At 43.3% G+C, this 14,892-nt stretch overlaps 1 protein-coding gene across 3 annotated transcripts in view; it reads left to right on the plus strand.

Annotated features, from left to right (window-relative positions):
- The window catches only part of LOC119954195 (abl interactor 1-like), a 45,397-nt gene that overhangs the window by 8,884 nt on the left and 21,621 nt on the right, over window positions 1–14,892 (plus strand). For all 3 annotated transcript variants that reach the window (XM_038779205.1, XM_038779206.1, XM_038779207.1), the window contains exon 2: window positions 2,232–2,399. In XM_038779205.1, coding sequence (XP_038635133.1) covers window positions 2,232–2,399 — 168 coding nt within the window. The remainder of the gene's footprint in view (window positions 1–2,231; window positions 2,400–14,892) is intronic.

Raw genomic sequence — 14,892 nt, forward strand, 5'->3', positions numbered from 1 at the left:
GGATTCATCCTCTTCGGTCTTGCGTACGTGAGGCATGGGGGAACCAGCAGAGTGGCTGAGGCATTGCTACCCACTCTCAGGGCGCCCTGAGAGGAAACACCTTCTTCTACGTCCCTTTCCGGGAATGTACGTTGTTGACCACCAGAGGATAAGGAGTACCTGGAGGGAGGCTCAAGTGGCACACCCCCTTCTTGCTTGGTGACCGCTGCTTGGAGTCCATGGCTAGAGTGATGGAATGCAGGTCTGAGCATGTACCAAACATACACTGAGAGGTCTGCTGAACCTGGGTCTCTATGATGGCTGGCAACCTCTCCATAGAGGAAACCAAGTACTCACCCACCTGAGACATGGCAGAATAAATGACCTGGATACCTGTCTCCATCAGGATACATGTCTGGACAATATCTCTGGCAGCTTTGCCAGATGTTCTCCTGCCTGTCCCTGCATCTACAATAGGTTTCTTGTGGCCATGAACAGAGGCCCTTCATCATCCTGGGCCTTGGTACGGGCCTGGCCTCCAACAGTCCTCCGTCTGTGTGGGCCCGCGGCTGTCGTAGCCTCTGTCAGCTACTTTGGTGTATCTGTGATATGCTCACTGAAATGTGATCCCTCCTAACCTACCCATGATCCATTTTATACCCAATGAAGTGACTCTCTCTGCACTGGGGAAGGGTGTGGGGGACATCTGAGGCTTGGCTGGACACTTGGATATTGGGGGAGATCTGGTTAGGGACCAACAATGTTTTGTTTAGAGCAGATAAAGGTTGAGGGTTTGGAAAAAAAAGTCACAAAAATCCACAGGTTTTGAACAAACAAAAACAAAGTTTACTATACAAGTCCAGAAAGATAAACGCTTTACAATATGTATCTTATACTCTGACATTCAGGGTAAGTATGAGGTACATGTGAATTAACAAATGAAATGTGGTCGAACTCACCATTCTACATAATAAATTACAGATGCAACCAGGTCAGAGTCCATGGATTTTGCAAGAACCCACTCAGACATCAGTAAACATCAAGTCAGACAATCTCATTGAAATTCTGTCTCACAAAGGATTCCCTGCTTTAGCTTCAAAGATCTCACTTTGTAACTCTGTCTAAAAGTTGCTCCCATTCGGCTTTCACAATAGCCCACCTCACAGGTTTTCAATCTCGCCTTCTGAGATTAGTCTCTCAGGATTCTTGAGTCTGCACTTCAGCCTCTACTTACTGGCATAATTTCAGCTCGTTGCTAGACAGCTAGCTTCACTGAGTTGGGCCTGTCCCTGAGTTTCTCCAAACTCCTGTCACCTGGCTGTATCCAGCTAGAGTCTGGAGGAGAACCTACAGGAAGTCATGTGTCCCCGAGCCTGGGACATTTAACAGCTGAAGATTGAGGTGAAATGAGCTCCTGGTATCATAAGAGCTGCTGCCATATTGTTGTTGTAGGCAATGCACATCTCCATTGTGCATGACAGAGGCAATTATTTTAAAATACCATTATAAATAGAATAGAAAGATGCTGTCGCTATGGTCCTGTCACTGGACAAGTAATCCAGAGACTCAGATTGATGCTCTGAGGACATGGGTGAAAATTCCACCATGGAAACTGGTGGAATTTAAATTCAATGAATCTTCAAAATCTATAATCTAAGTCTCAATAATGGTGGCCATGATCATCAATTGTTATAAAAAAAAATCTGGATCACTAATGCCCTTTCGGGATTGAAATCTGCCATCCTTCCACGGTCTGGCCTAAATGTGACTCCAGACCCGTAGTAATGTGCTTGACGCTTAACTGCCCTCTGAAATGGCCTAGCAAGCCACTCAGTTCAAGGGCACTTAGGGATGGGCAACAAATGCTGACCTTAATTTCCAATGATGCCCACATCCCATGAACAAATAAAAATAATACATTATGGAGAGCAATCGAAAGGGCTTGTGAAAAATGAGTACATTATTCTTTTTACATATGTAATTAAGTGCAGCAAGTGAAATTGTATTTTCAACATGTTTCTAACACAAAAGCAGCAGCGCATATTGCAATGAATGGATTTGAAGATGATTGTTAGCTTTAAATAATCTCACAAATAAATAAATAAATAATAATTGTACTCCATAATTCCCATAGGAATAGATTTTTACAAAAATAGTGGACAACATTACTTGACATTTCGCAAACGTATGTGGAGGGAATGTTACATTCTGTTGATGAAAATGGGACCTAAAATAATTTATTTGTCTTACAGGCTAAAGACAAGACAAAAGCTTTTGAAGAAACCAAGGCCTTTGCTGCCCAATCTCTCGCAAGTGTAGCTAATCAAATCAACAACTTGGCTGAGAAAGTAGTCAAAATGCTGGACCTACAGACCCTGGAGCTCTCCAAAATGGAGTGTTCCATTAACTTCATATCTCAGGTGATAATAAATCTTCATTCAATTGTTATTCCTTTCCAGTGATTTTTCTTTCTTCGTTTTGGAATATTTCAGAAGTTTCTGGATATGAGGCAAGGCAAAACTAAAACTCATTGTGCTTATCTTATTGGGTCTATGTGCCTGTCCAATGCCGTATTGGGTTGAGCAATATTTAGAGGCATTCCTGATAGCTGCCTCAAACCGATTTTAGAAGGGCAGAGTTCTAAAAAGAAGGGGTCGAAAAGGAGTCTTGAGCTGAAATGCCCGTTCAGCCCACATTTAGAGCAAAGCATCATCTTGGAGTCAAAGTCTAAGACTGGCCACCCAGAGGATTGTTAGGCAACCGTCTGCCAGTTCAATTGGCTGATGGTGCTCATTAAAGAGATTACATGACAATTTTAATCAAACAGCATGCATAGTATTTAATGGAAGACAATGGGCATCTCACTGCCAGCTGCAGAGCTGGCAGGAGCCTTGCATCTTCTCTTTTCGAGAAAGCCCACCATATTAAACATCCATCAGGCACTTAACTCTAGTGAATAGAACAATTGGTATTTCTGTCAATGAGGAAGCATGAGTGAAATGAGCTTCTCCCAGAATCTCAGAAAACTTACATTGTGAACATGAGGCTGTCGCGCATATATAGAACATAGAACATAGAACAGTACAGCACAGAACAGGCCCTTCGGCCCTCGATGTTGTGCCGAGCAATGATCACCCTACTCAAGCCTAACGTATCCACCCTATACCCGTAACCCAACAACCCCCCCTTAACCTTACTTTTTAGGACACTACAGGCAATTTAGCATGGCCAATCCACCTAACTCGCACATCTTTGGACTGTGGGAGGAAACCGGAGCACCCGGAGGAAACCCACGCACACACGGGGAGGACGTGCAGACTCCGCACAGACAGTGACCCAGCCGGGAATCGAACCTGGGATCCTGGAGCTGTGAAGCATTTATGCTAACCACCATGCTACCGGAAGTGTTTTCTCTCCAGTGGTTATTGTAGGGTGACTTTGAAGCCCATCTTGACCAGGTATTGTGTTAACTGCTACTCTGCGAATCTTCCGCAAGCAGATTACACTCAGACATATGGTGATGTCTCAAAGGGCTTCAAATCCGCACTTTGAGGAATGATGGCTGAACAGAGAGAAAAAGAAAAAAAAAACGCTGGAGCTCTAATGACAAAACGCAGCCAGATCTGTGTGTGGAAAAGCGAAAGGATGATTGATATTTCAGATTCGACCCTTCATCAGAATTGTGAAAGGAAGATGGCCCCTTTGTGGCAGTCATCAATATGTCGGTTGTGGGCTGGGCTGTTAGAAAGATCAGATAATATAGGACCAAGTGGAAAGACCAGGAATTTCTGTATACTAATTGATATGACCATCGCAGACTGTAAAATAAGTTTAGGCAGACAAAGGGTGAGTAAATCCTGAGCTCATAGAATCAGTGTGAATGTAAGTTATTGTGTACCAAAAATATATATTGGTTTTAGTTTATACCAGGTGGGAATGTTTGGGAATTAAGGACAGTGACCCTCTTTGGGACTGGCATGAAACTTGAAAGTATTTAGACTTTTTTTCTTCAAGATTTTAAAACAGTTTTTGATGAATTTAATTCTTTATTCCCGTGGGCCGTGGCAGCTCAGACGCTGAGCAGGTTCATGACAGAAATCTGGGTGCTAACGATAGTCGGGATATGAGGATAGTGAGGAAAAATGGAGTAAATGGTAAGGTGATCAACCATGATCTGTCTGAGATGTGGAGCAGGCTCAACGGGCCAATGGTCTACTTCTGCTCATATTTCCTATGTTCGAGGTTGTTCGAATGCACATTGGTTTTAATGAAACAACTATTTCTCTTCCATTTCAGTGGCTATTTTGTTAAACTTTAGATACAATCTCTGACGGTCATGGAAATCCAAGCATCATGAAAAGGATCTGTGATGATATGCATAAGCATCATGTATATAATGATGTAAATGACCTCCAAACAGCAGGTGGCAGTGTAAATCTACCACGTAACTCTGTACCTTGAGGAGTTGGGAGTTAGTCGTGTTAGTGGATAGTTGTACTTGCAGTAGTTCTAGGATAATTTACCAGTATTAGTAGTTTGTAATATATTTCTCATAGTTGGCTTTACCACAATTTTATTTTATAACAAAACACTTTAACTAATCAAAAACTGGACGTTCTTCTGTGCATCATTCCTACCGGCCAAGCACCAGAATGTAACAGGGTCTGTGGAATATATATAATATGAGCCAATGAAAAACATGCATGTGCAATATTAAACCTGGTGAATAGTAGATGGCTGGGAATGCATTGCTAATTCCGATATATTGTTAACTACCTTTTATTTCTTTAAATGCTACGTTCTGTTTATTTTTGGCTTTGTGTTTTAATGCTAATATCATCATTCATACTTATTCAACTGTTGCCATTTTCAATCTGTTTCAGCATCTGAAATTTAAAAAAATTTGATTTAAAAGAATTGTGCCTTGATAGGCCATTTGCAATTTACTTTTTTCAGGTGCCCATCCAAAGTTATTGAAATTGCACGAGGACTTTATCAATATGCTATACATATGAATCAAATAATAATGATAGCATTGAGTACTTGTACTGACTGATGCTCGGAGAGTATAACCTTCGACAGGCCAGATGTATGATGGGGAAGGGGATGGGGAGTTGTAGGGTTAGAGCCCCACCAGAAATATGTTGATGAAGTTTTGTTTGACAGTGAGAGACTCTCTGTTGTACCTCCACAAGTAGATGAAGGGAGATATGGACTGGTCTTGTATACTTTAAAATGGAACACCAGTAAAACGGGGAAATAAGAACACTGGTCCGAACTGTTTATTCCTGATGTGCTAGGCGGGTTGGTTCGACGTTGATTGCAACTGGATGCAGGGAAGCTAGAAACAAACATCTAACACCGGAGATGATCCAACACGGTTTTATTTGAACTACGAACGGCTGTACATGTTCAGCTGTGGGTTGGCACTCTACTAATCCTACTGACGACCACTTACTGGTTCGACCAGACTTACTAGCTACCACATGGCAATAATGTTCACTGACTTGTGCACTCTGACTGTCTCAGTGTCTGGGTCCCGAAAAAAGCAGGAGTCTTTAAAGTGGTGGTGGCTTGTCTGGTGATTGGTTGTTCTGTGTTGTGTGTTCATTGGTCATCCTGTGTGTCAACCACTGCCTGTCTGCATCTCATTATATACATGAGTGGATATTATGACCATTCCTTCTGGGTAGTTCCCTGCCCCCCTCACGGCAGTGTAAGGCCACAGTGATTTTACCTACTGGGCCTCACTAACAAGCCACCAGTCTATTTGCCACCCAAGCAAGTAAGTTGACTGCAGCAGCTGCTGGTCTCTGGGAAAACATTACCCGCCTGAAATCAGGTAAATGTGGAGAAGACGGTAGTTTATCACACATGGATTAGGACCCTGTCCATTTTGGCAAGGCAGCTGTACTGCCTATCAGGAAGTCATGAATTGTGGTATCCAAGTGGATTTCCATTGGGTAAGAAGCACGAGGCATTAAAATGACTCTCCCTAGGATCTTGCCCTTTAAAGCTGATGCCTTCATTTTACCGTTAAATAAGGCTGCTCCCAGTTCCTCATATTTCCAATTACTTCCTCATTTCTCACTCTTCCCACAGATCTAAAAGATCCTAGAGTGTGTCATCACCTCTTAGGTCTGTGCCCATCTCCCTCACAATTCCCTATCTTTTCAGACTCCCTGTCGAACATCAAGTCATGGAAGCTAGAATTTCCTTCAGCTGAACATCAGGATGATCTGAATGCTTCTTATTCAGTGTTGCCAAAACCTTTACTAATTTGCTCCCTTTCCCTGGCTGCTTGCTCATGTTGCATTAGTGTCAGGAATCATGGGAGTATAATTGTCCGCTCCTGCCAGCAGTGGATGTCGGGAGACTAGTATGGAACCTCCTTCTCCTGACTTTCATGATAGGTTAACGGTCGGCCGACTGTCTGATTGATCTATGTCGGGAATCCCATCAGTGTCCCATCAATGCTGATTTAAAACCCAACACACTGGAATCTTGCCCCACCTCCAAATTTAGCAGTGGGAATTTAGAACATTCTGTACAAAGAGACATGGAAAATAGGAGCAGGAGTAGGCCATTTGGCCCTTCACATTGCTCCGCCATTCAATATGATCATCGCTGATCCTCTATCTCAACGCCATACTCCCACACTCTATGTTTCTTCTCATCTCTGTCCTAAGTAGCCGACCCTGTATCCTAAGACTATGCCTTGTTCCAGACCCCACCGCCAGAGGGGTCTTTCAGTGACTGGTGTACAAGGGTATCCAGATCCCTTTGACATGAAATGAAATGAAAATTGCTTATTGTCACGAGTAGTCTTCAATGAAGTTACTGTGAAAAGCCCCTAGTCGCCATATTCTGGCACCTGTCCGGGGAGGCTGGTACGGGAATCGAACCGTGCTGCTGGCCTGCTTGGTCTGCTTTAAAAGCCAGTGATTTAGCCCAGTGAGCTAAACCAGCCCAAGACATCAATATTTCCCAATCTATCACCATATAAATAATACTCTGCCATTCTATTTCTCCATCCAAAGTGGATAACTTCACACTTATCCACGTTATATTGTGTCTCCCATATAGTTGCCCACTCACTCAATTTGTCCAAATCAACTTGAATCCCCTTAACACCCTCTTCACCACTCACATTCCCACCAAGTTTGGTGGTGTCAGTAAATTTGGAAATGTTGCATTTGGTTCCCTCATCCAAATTATTGATGTATATTGTGAATAGCTGGGGGCCAGGCACTGACCCATAGAGGAACCCACTAGTCACCGCCCACCACATCGAAAAGGATCAATTTATTCCTAGTCTATGTTTCCTGTATGCTAATCAATTCTCAATCCATATCACCCCTAATCCCACACGCTGTAATCTTTCGCACTAACCTCTTATGTGGGACTTTATCAAAAGCTTTCTGAAAATCGAAATCCACTGGTTCACCATTATCTATTCTATTAGTTCTGTTCAAACAACTCCAGTGGATGGTGAGGTATGATTTCCCTTCTATAAATCCATGTTGACTTTGTCTAATCTCATTGATATTTTCTGGGTGTTCTGTTATTATATCCTTTATAATAGACTCTAGCATTTTCCCTACTTCAGATGTTAGGCTAACTGGTCTGCAATTCCCTGCTCTCTTCCTCCTTTTATAAATAGCGGGATTACATTTCCCACTGTCCAGTCTGCTGGGACTGTTGCAGAATATACAGATATTTGGAACATGACATCCATTATCTCCACGGGCACCTCCTGCGATATAGGTTATCAGGCCCTGGGGATTTATTTGCTTTCAGTCCCATTAATTTCTCTAGTGCTATTTTTTTTTTGGTTTTGCTTATTCCCTTCAGTTCCTCCTTCTCACGAAGATCCTTGGTTCCTTCGCATTTTTGGGGAAGTTATTTGTACCTTCCTCTGTGAAGTTGGAACTAAAGTAGTTGTTTAATTGCTCTTCCATTTCCTTGTTCTCTCAGATAAATGTTCTCCTTTTGGACTGCAAGCCTTCACTAATCTATTTTGTTTTTATGTACTTGCAGAAGCTTTTACAGTCTCTTTTTATGTTACTTGCAAGTTTATTCTCATGCTTTATTTTCTCCCTGTTAATCAATCTCTTGATCCTCATTTGCTGAATTCTGAACTGCTTCCAATCCTCAGGTTGGCTATCTTTTGCAGCAATTTATATGACTCCTTTTTGGGTTTAATACTGTCCTTAATTTCTTTTGTTGGCGATGGTTGGGCTACTTTTCATGTGTTATTGCGCCAGAAAGGAATGTATAATTGTTGCAATGCACTCGTTTGTTCCTTAAATATTAGCCATTGCCTATCCACCATCATGACTTTTAATGAAGTTCCCCAATCTATCTAAGTTTGCGCACACCTCATACCTTTTGTAGTTTCCTTTGTTTAGATTTAGGACCCTAGTTTCAGACTTCTTCACTTTCCATCCTAATGAAGAATTCTATCATGTTACGGACGCTGCTCCCTTCCCATTGCATAATACCATAAGTCGAAAGATGTGCAGATTAGGTGGAATGGCCATGTTAATATTGCCCAAGAGTTTAGATGTGTTTACGGGATACGGAGATAGGGGCAGGGTATTGGGCCTAGGGTAGGATGCTCTATCGGAGCAAGGGCCGATGCAGACTCGATGGTCCAAATGGCGTCCTTCTGCACTGTAGGGAATCTATGGTAAGAAATCTAGGATAGCGGATTCCCTAGTTGGTTCCTTGACACACTATACCATCTTGTACGCACTCCAGGAATCCCATCCGTCATAATATTATTGCTAATTTGTTTTTCCAAATCTACACGTAGATTAAAGTCATCCATGATTAGTGTTTGGATAGTAAACTGCCATTAATGTTTTCCGCCCTTTGTTGCTTCTTAGCTCCACCCAGACTGATTCTATATCTGGATATCCTGAGCCAATATCTTCCCTCACTGGGGTCGGTTAGCTTAGTTGGCTGGATTGCTAGTCCGTGACACGGAATGGGGTCAATTCTCATTACCGGCTGAACTTATTTGTGAGGACCCCATCTTCTTAATCCCGCCTCTTACCTAAGGTGAGGTGATTCTCAGGTTAAATCACCACCAGTCATCTTGCTCTCAAAAGTGGAGAGCAGCCTGTGGTCTTCAGGGTCGATGCCAATTTTCACTTTCTTTTTTTTGAAATTTAGAGTACCCAATTCATTTATTCCAATTAAGGGACAATTTAGCGTGGCCAATCCACCTACCCTGCACATCTTTGGGTTGTGGGGGCAAAACCCATGCAAACACGGGGAGAATGTGCAAACTCCACACGGACAGTGACCCAGAGCCGGGATCGAACCTGGGACCTCGGCGCCGTGAGGTAACATTGCTAACCACTGTGCCACCGTGCTGCCCTAACTTTCACTTTCAATTTCCTTCATCACTCTTGCACTGATTTCATCCTTAATTGGCAATATCACACCATCTCCTTTTCCTTTTTCCCTGTCCTTCCTAAATATTGAGTACCTTTGGATATTCCGTTCTGAGCCTCAGTCACACTGCAACCATGTCTCTGTAATCACAAAAATATCGTACCCATGTATAGCAATTTGCACTGTTAGTTTGTTCCCATTCCCATTCCCTTGCCCCTGCAGTTTAAACCTTCCCCAACAGCACTTGCAAATACCCCTGTACTTCTGTACGACAGATATAAGTGACCTGCTGAGATAGTCTTCTTGGACTTTCAGGTCAGTAGATGTTCCGTTCACACTGTCATTGAGAGGTACTGACTTCCTGTCACACACGGTGTGCCATGGCTGGGCGCAAGGGAGGGGGTGAGACGAGTTGGCCTATTTGGGGGTGGGGTCTGAGTGGGAGGACTGTGTTGTGGAGTCAAGGAGCAGAGTGGAAGGGTGAATGGCTGTCTGGGTGCTGTTCAAATATAACGTCCAGACTTTGGAGCCTGTGAGGTGGCAATACGATGAGCCACTTTCTGCCCCCCTCCCCCGCCATGAGATTCAATGTGCTCCTCGCAGTTGATTAATTAATAAGCTTAACAGTATAAGAACTCACATGCTCAGCCGTCCCATTCTCCAGCAGACGTCACTCCGCCTTTCGCTTCTGCTGTTGGAATATCTGGAATGGAAGATTCTGCTGTTATGTTTGACTCATAGCTGGGCTTCAACCCGCAAATTGTATTAATCATCAAAACTGCTCTTATTTTCTAATACCTATCTTTGCCCTTACCTCCGTAGACTTTTACTTAACTCTCATTGCTGCTAGATCCCTTAACCAGGATTTCATTGTGTTTAAATTCATCAGGGTCAATTTTAACTTTGGTCCATAATGTAAACTGAGCCATATTGGATCAGTTGCCTATTATACATCACTTCTGATTTTCATTAATCTCCTAATCCTCCTATCCATATCCTGTCATTTGCTTTCACCTATGTGCAACTCCTTGCGATGTCTTCAAAGCACATTGTTACTATCCTTAAATGCTATCTATGAAATGGTAACTATATAATTGATGGGTAATCTTATAATCTTATAATAATCTTTAATGCCACAAGTAGGTTTACATTAACACTGCAATAAAGTTACTGTGAAAAGCCCCTAATCGCCACATTCTGGTGCCTGTTCGTGTACATTGAGGGAGAGTTCAGAATGTCCAAATTACCTAACAGCGCAACTTTCAGGGCCTGGGGAGGAAACTATGGTGATATGCATCACTGTAAATACACAAGGCATTAATGTAAATACACTATGACTAAGTAAACACTAGAGGGAGCACCAGAGACATCATGACATGCAGACATACAGCTAATGAACACACAGAATAGGACATGACCAATGGGCAGTCAAGACCCCAGAGGTGACACTACCACAAGGGGGCATTACACAACCCATATATAAGGACAGGGCATACATGCTCTGTCTCTTTCCACAGGCGGCACTTAGAGAGTAGGACAGGGGCAGATCAGAAGCATCACACCCACCATGTGGCTTAGAGCAGACTGGTTAGTTAGACTGAGTTACTATAGCAAGATTAGCAGGAGAGTCGAACTCATAGAGAACTGTGCTAATGGTTCAATAAATCACATTGAACTTACTTCAACGTCTGGAGTATCTTTTGGTCAAAGCTGTATTGAGTTGCAGCCTGTGTTATCCCAGAGTACATAACACAACATGATACCAGTAGTGACTGTTGAATCTATATAGTTCAACTCAACATTTCCATGACTACGAGCAACAGCACCCAGGCAAGATGATCAAGATCCCAGTTCCTCAGCAGCTTAGGTACCGCGGCAATCTCAGTGCCAACTGGCATGCATTCAAGCAGAGATTTGAGATTTACATGGTAGCATCCGACTGAGATGGCGTGGCTGATGCTGAGAAGATAGACCTTCTACTCACCATTGCAGGTGAAAGTGCAACAGAAATCTTCAACTCCTTCAAGTACTCCAAAGGGCAGGACAAGAGAGACTTCCAGACAGTCCTGGACAAGTTTGAGAACTACTGCAAAGTGAACACAACAAAAATCGGTAAAACAGGCGCCTATACTCACCACGAGGCAAAGGTAGGCTTGCAACAGAAGCAAACAGCAATTTTGATTGGCAGCCATCTTGCGCAAGGAGCCGCACATGCAAAGTTCCCGAGAAGACGCAAACTGGCGAAACAGTGTTTTGCGCATGCGCGAGAAGCCGTCCATGCGCAGTTGCGAAAAGAGCGCACAGTGAAGGAAAAACGATCTGCGCATGCGCAATCCATTCCTACACTGTATGTCACAAGCACCATGATGTCAGATGCCCCGGACCACGCCCAATGTCCGAAAATAGTGAAAAAAAATGTTAAAGCCAGAAAACACAATTCTTTCACCTGGAACGACAGCACAATGCCAGAACTTCGACCAGTAGCTGAAAGTAACCACCACAGAACCCTGCATCAAGCAGTTAGCACCGCCCGAAGAGATGATTTAGTCCTTGAAGACTACGACTGAGACGATGATTTGATCATTGGACGTGGCGACCTCAGTACCAAATCCAAACCGCAACGAGATGTGTTGTACATTGAAGCATCCGACACAGTCATGGATGCGTTCTTCGTATTTGGGGATCCTCAGCCCAGCATAGACGACATCCTGACCCATGAGTACAGGATTCTGCTGCGGCCTCACACCAAGAGACAGAGAGCGGTACAAGCCCACAGAGAGCGGCCTGACACCAAGAGAGTGGTCCACACACCATGACGAGTCCCCAAATCCCGACAGGGAATGATGTCAGACTCCACAGAGAGCACGATACAAGCCTCCACAGTGAGCTTGTTGATAGACTCCACGATGGAAGCAACGTTAGACTCCAGAGCGCAGTCCTTGCATGAACAACACCATGAAGGTCTAGCAACCTTATCTGAGCAACGTTGGAAGTCTGCCATGCTCAAGTGCACAGCAAGACAACTATGACAATTGATCATGCTCACCTGAATAACAAAAAGAGTATGACAGTCTACCCAGATTATTTGAGCCACCAGAAGAATACTCTGACAGTCTACCCAGCTCATCTAAACGACAAGAAGACACTAAGGTCTACCCACTGTATGTGCGACAAGTGGCAAAGGCTTCACAATTCCCATACAAGATGTGCGACATCTCAGCGAGACTGACAGATCTAAGCTAGTATGTACAGTGGCACTCGACAATCAAAGTGAGGCTACTAGTGACTCCAGTGACACCACGTTAATTCAAACCTCATCGACTTGAGCCTCTCCACCAGAACCTGAAATGACTCCAGACGGGGAGCATCAAGAAACCAAAGGTGATTCAGGTGAACCAGAAAGGGCTCCAGATGGGGAGCATCGACAAGCCAAAGATGATTCAAGTGAGCACCGAGGAATCAGAGACGGCACGCTCAATGAAACAGCAGATACCACAAAGGACACTGACACAAGTAACTTTGTGAAGGACTCGAATTCTCCACTCAGCGTGGTCATTGAGCGCAACAAGCACAACAAAAAGCACGTCATTAACAACAATGACAACAACAATAGAACAACAACTGGTACGACATGGTACAACTCTGCCCATGAAGGACAATGTTACTGCTCAGCTCAGAACAATGCAAGAGTGCAAACATACCATGGCACGTCAACGCATCTTACCAATTCACGTTTACAACGCTATGGTCAAGCAAACCAGCTTTCAGGAAAGATGTTATCAAGAATTGCTTTCACAAGCATAAAAAGAAAAGAGTCCACCTCAGACAATGAAGTGATTTGACCATTTGAACACCTCCCGATGACTTCTTGGTTACGTAAACACCAGGACACTGACGGCGTTCACAAGGAAATGACAACATCAACATCGACACTTCCATAACAGCACAAGAAAGCCGCTCAAACGTGTAAATTCATGAACTTCGCACTCATAACTCTTATTTGGTTGTATGATCCTCAACGTCATCATAACTATTCTTTGATCTTGTATCGTCATCACAGTCATCATAACTTGTACATGTCATCACTTATTTTTACCTGTTTTTGTTCAATTTTTCTTTAACACTGTACATAAAATATGTAACACAAAAAGGGGGATATGGTGATATGCATCACTGTAAATACACAAGGGGTTAATGTAAATACACTATGACTAAGTAAACACTAGAGGGAGCATTAGAGATGTTACGACATGCAGACATACAGCTAATGAACACATAGAATAGGACACGACCAATGGGCAGTCAAGACATCCAGAGGTGACACTATCACAAGAGGGCATTACACAACCCATATATAAGGACAGGACACACATGCTCTGTCTCTTTCCACAGGCGACACTTAGAGAGTAGGACAGGGGCAGATCAGAAGCATCACACCCACCACGTGGCTTAGAGCAGACTGGTTAGTTAGACTGATTTACTGTAGCAAGATTAGCAGGAGAGTCGAATTCACCGAGAACTGTGCTAATGGTTCAATAAATCACATTGAACTTACTTCAAAGTCTAGAGTATCTTTTGGGCAAAGCTGCATCGAGTTGCAGGCTGCGTTATCCCAGAGTACATAACACAACAGAAACCGGAGTACCTGGAGGAAACCCACAGAGACACGGAGAACGTGCAGACTCCACACAGTCACCCAAGCCGGGAATCGAACCTGGAACCCTGGAGCTGTAAAGCAACAGTGCTAACCACTGTGTTACCGTGCCGCCAAAAATGATCACCTTTTATAGTGTATTTTACATTTCAGAAATTCCAATGAATGAAAAGCTAACAAAATAACATTTTCATTGAACAGTCCATCTAAAAATGTACTTTAGACTAAAAGCATAATGCTGTGGAGGGAAATATAATTGATGGAATTAATTGTCAGTGACATGTGTGTCAGTGGGTTTTAAGTCCAGAAGATGTAGGGGCAGAAGAAGGGCATTCGGCCCATCGAGTCCAGAGGACACCATCTCAGACTAAAGGGACGATCCTTTAAAACAGAGATGAGGAATTTCTTCAGCCAGAGGATAGTCAATCTGTGGCACTTTTTGCCGCAGAAGGCTATGTAGGCCAAATCACTGAGTGTCTTTAAGACAGAGATAGGTAGGTTCTTGATTAATAAGGGGATCAGAGGTTATGGGGAGAAGGCAAGAGAATAGTGATGAGAAAAATATTAGCCATGATTGAATGGCGGAGCAGACTGTATGGGCCGAGTGGCCTAATTCTACTCCTATGTCTTATGGTCGTATGGTCTTATTGAGTCCACTCTGCTGTTCAATGAGATCATGACTGATCTGATTTGATAATCCTCAACTCCATGTTCCCAATTTATCGTCATAACCCTTGATTCCATGACTGATTAAAAATTTATCTTAGCCTTGATCATACTTAACCACCCAACGTCTACAGCCCTCTGCAGTAAAGAATTCCACCGATTCACTTGAAACAACCCATTGCAAGATT

The sequence above is a fragment of the Scyliorhinus canicula genome, chromosome 19 (genome assembly GCF_902713615.1).
Source record: "Scyliorhinus canicula chromosome 19, sScyCan1.1, whole genome shotgun sequence".
Classification (NCBI taxonomy): Eukaryota; Metazoa; Chordata; class Chondrichthyes; order Carcharhiniformes; family Scyliorhinidae; genus Scyliorhinus; species Scyliorhinus canicula.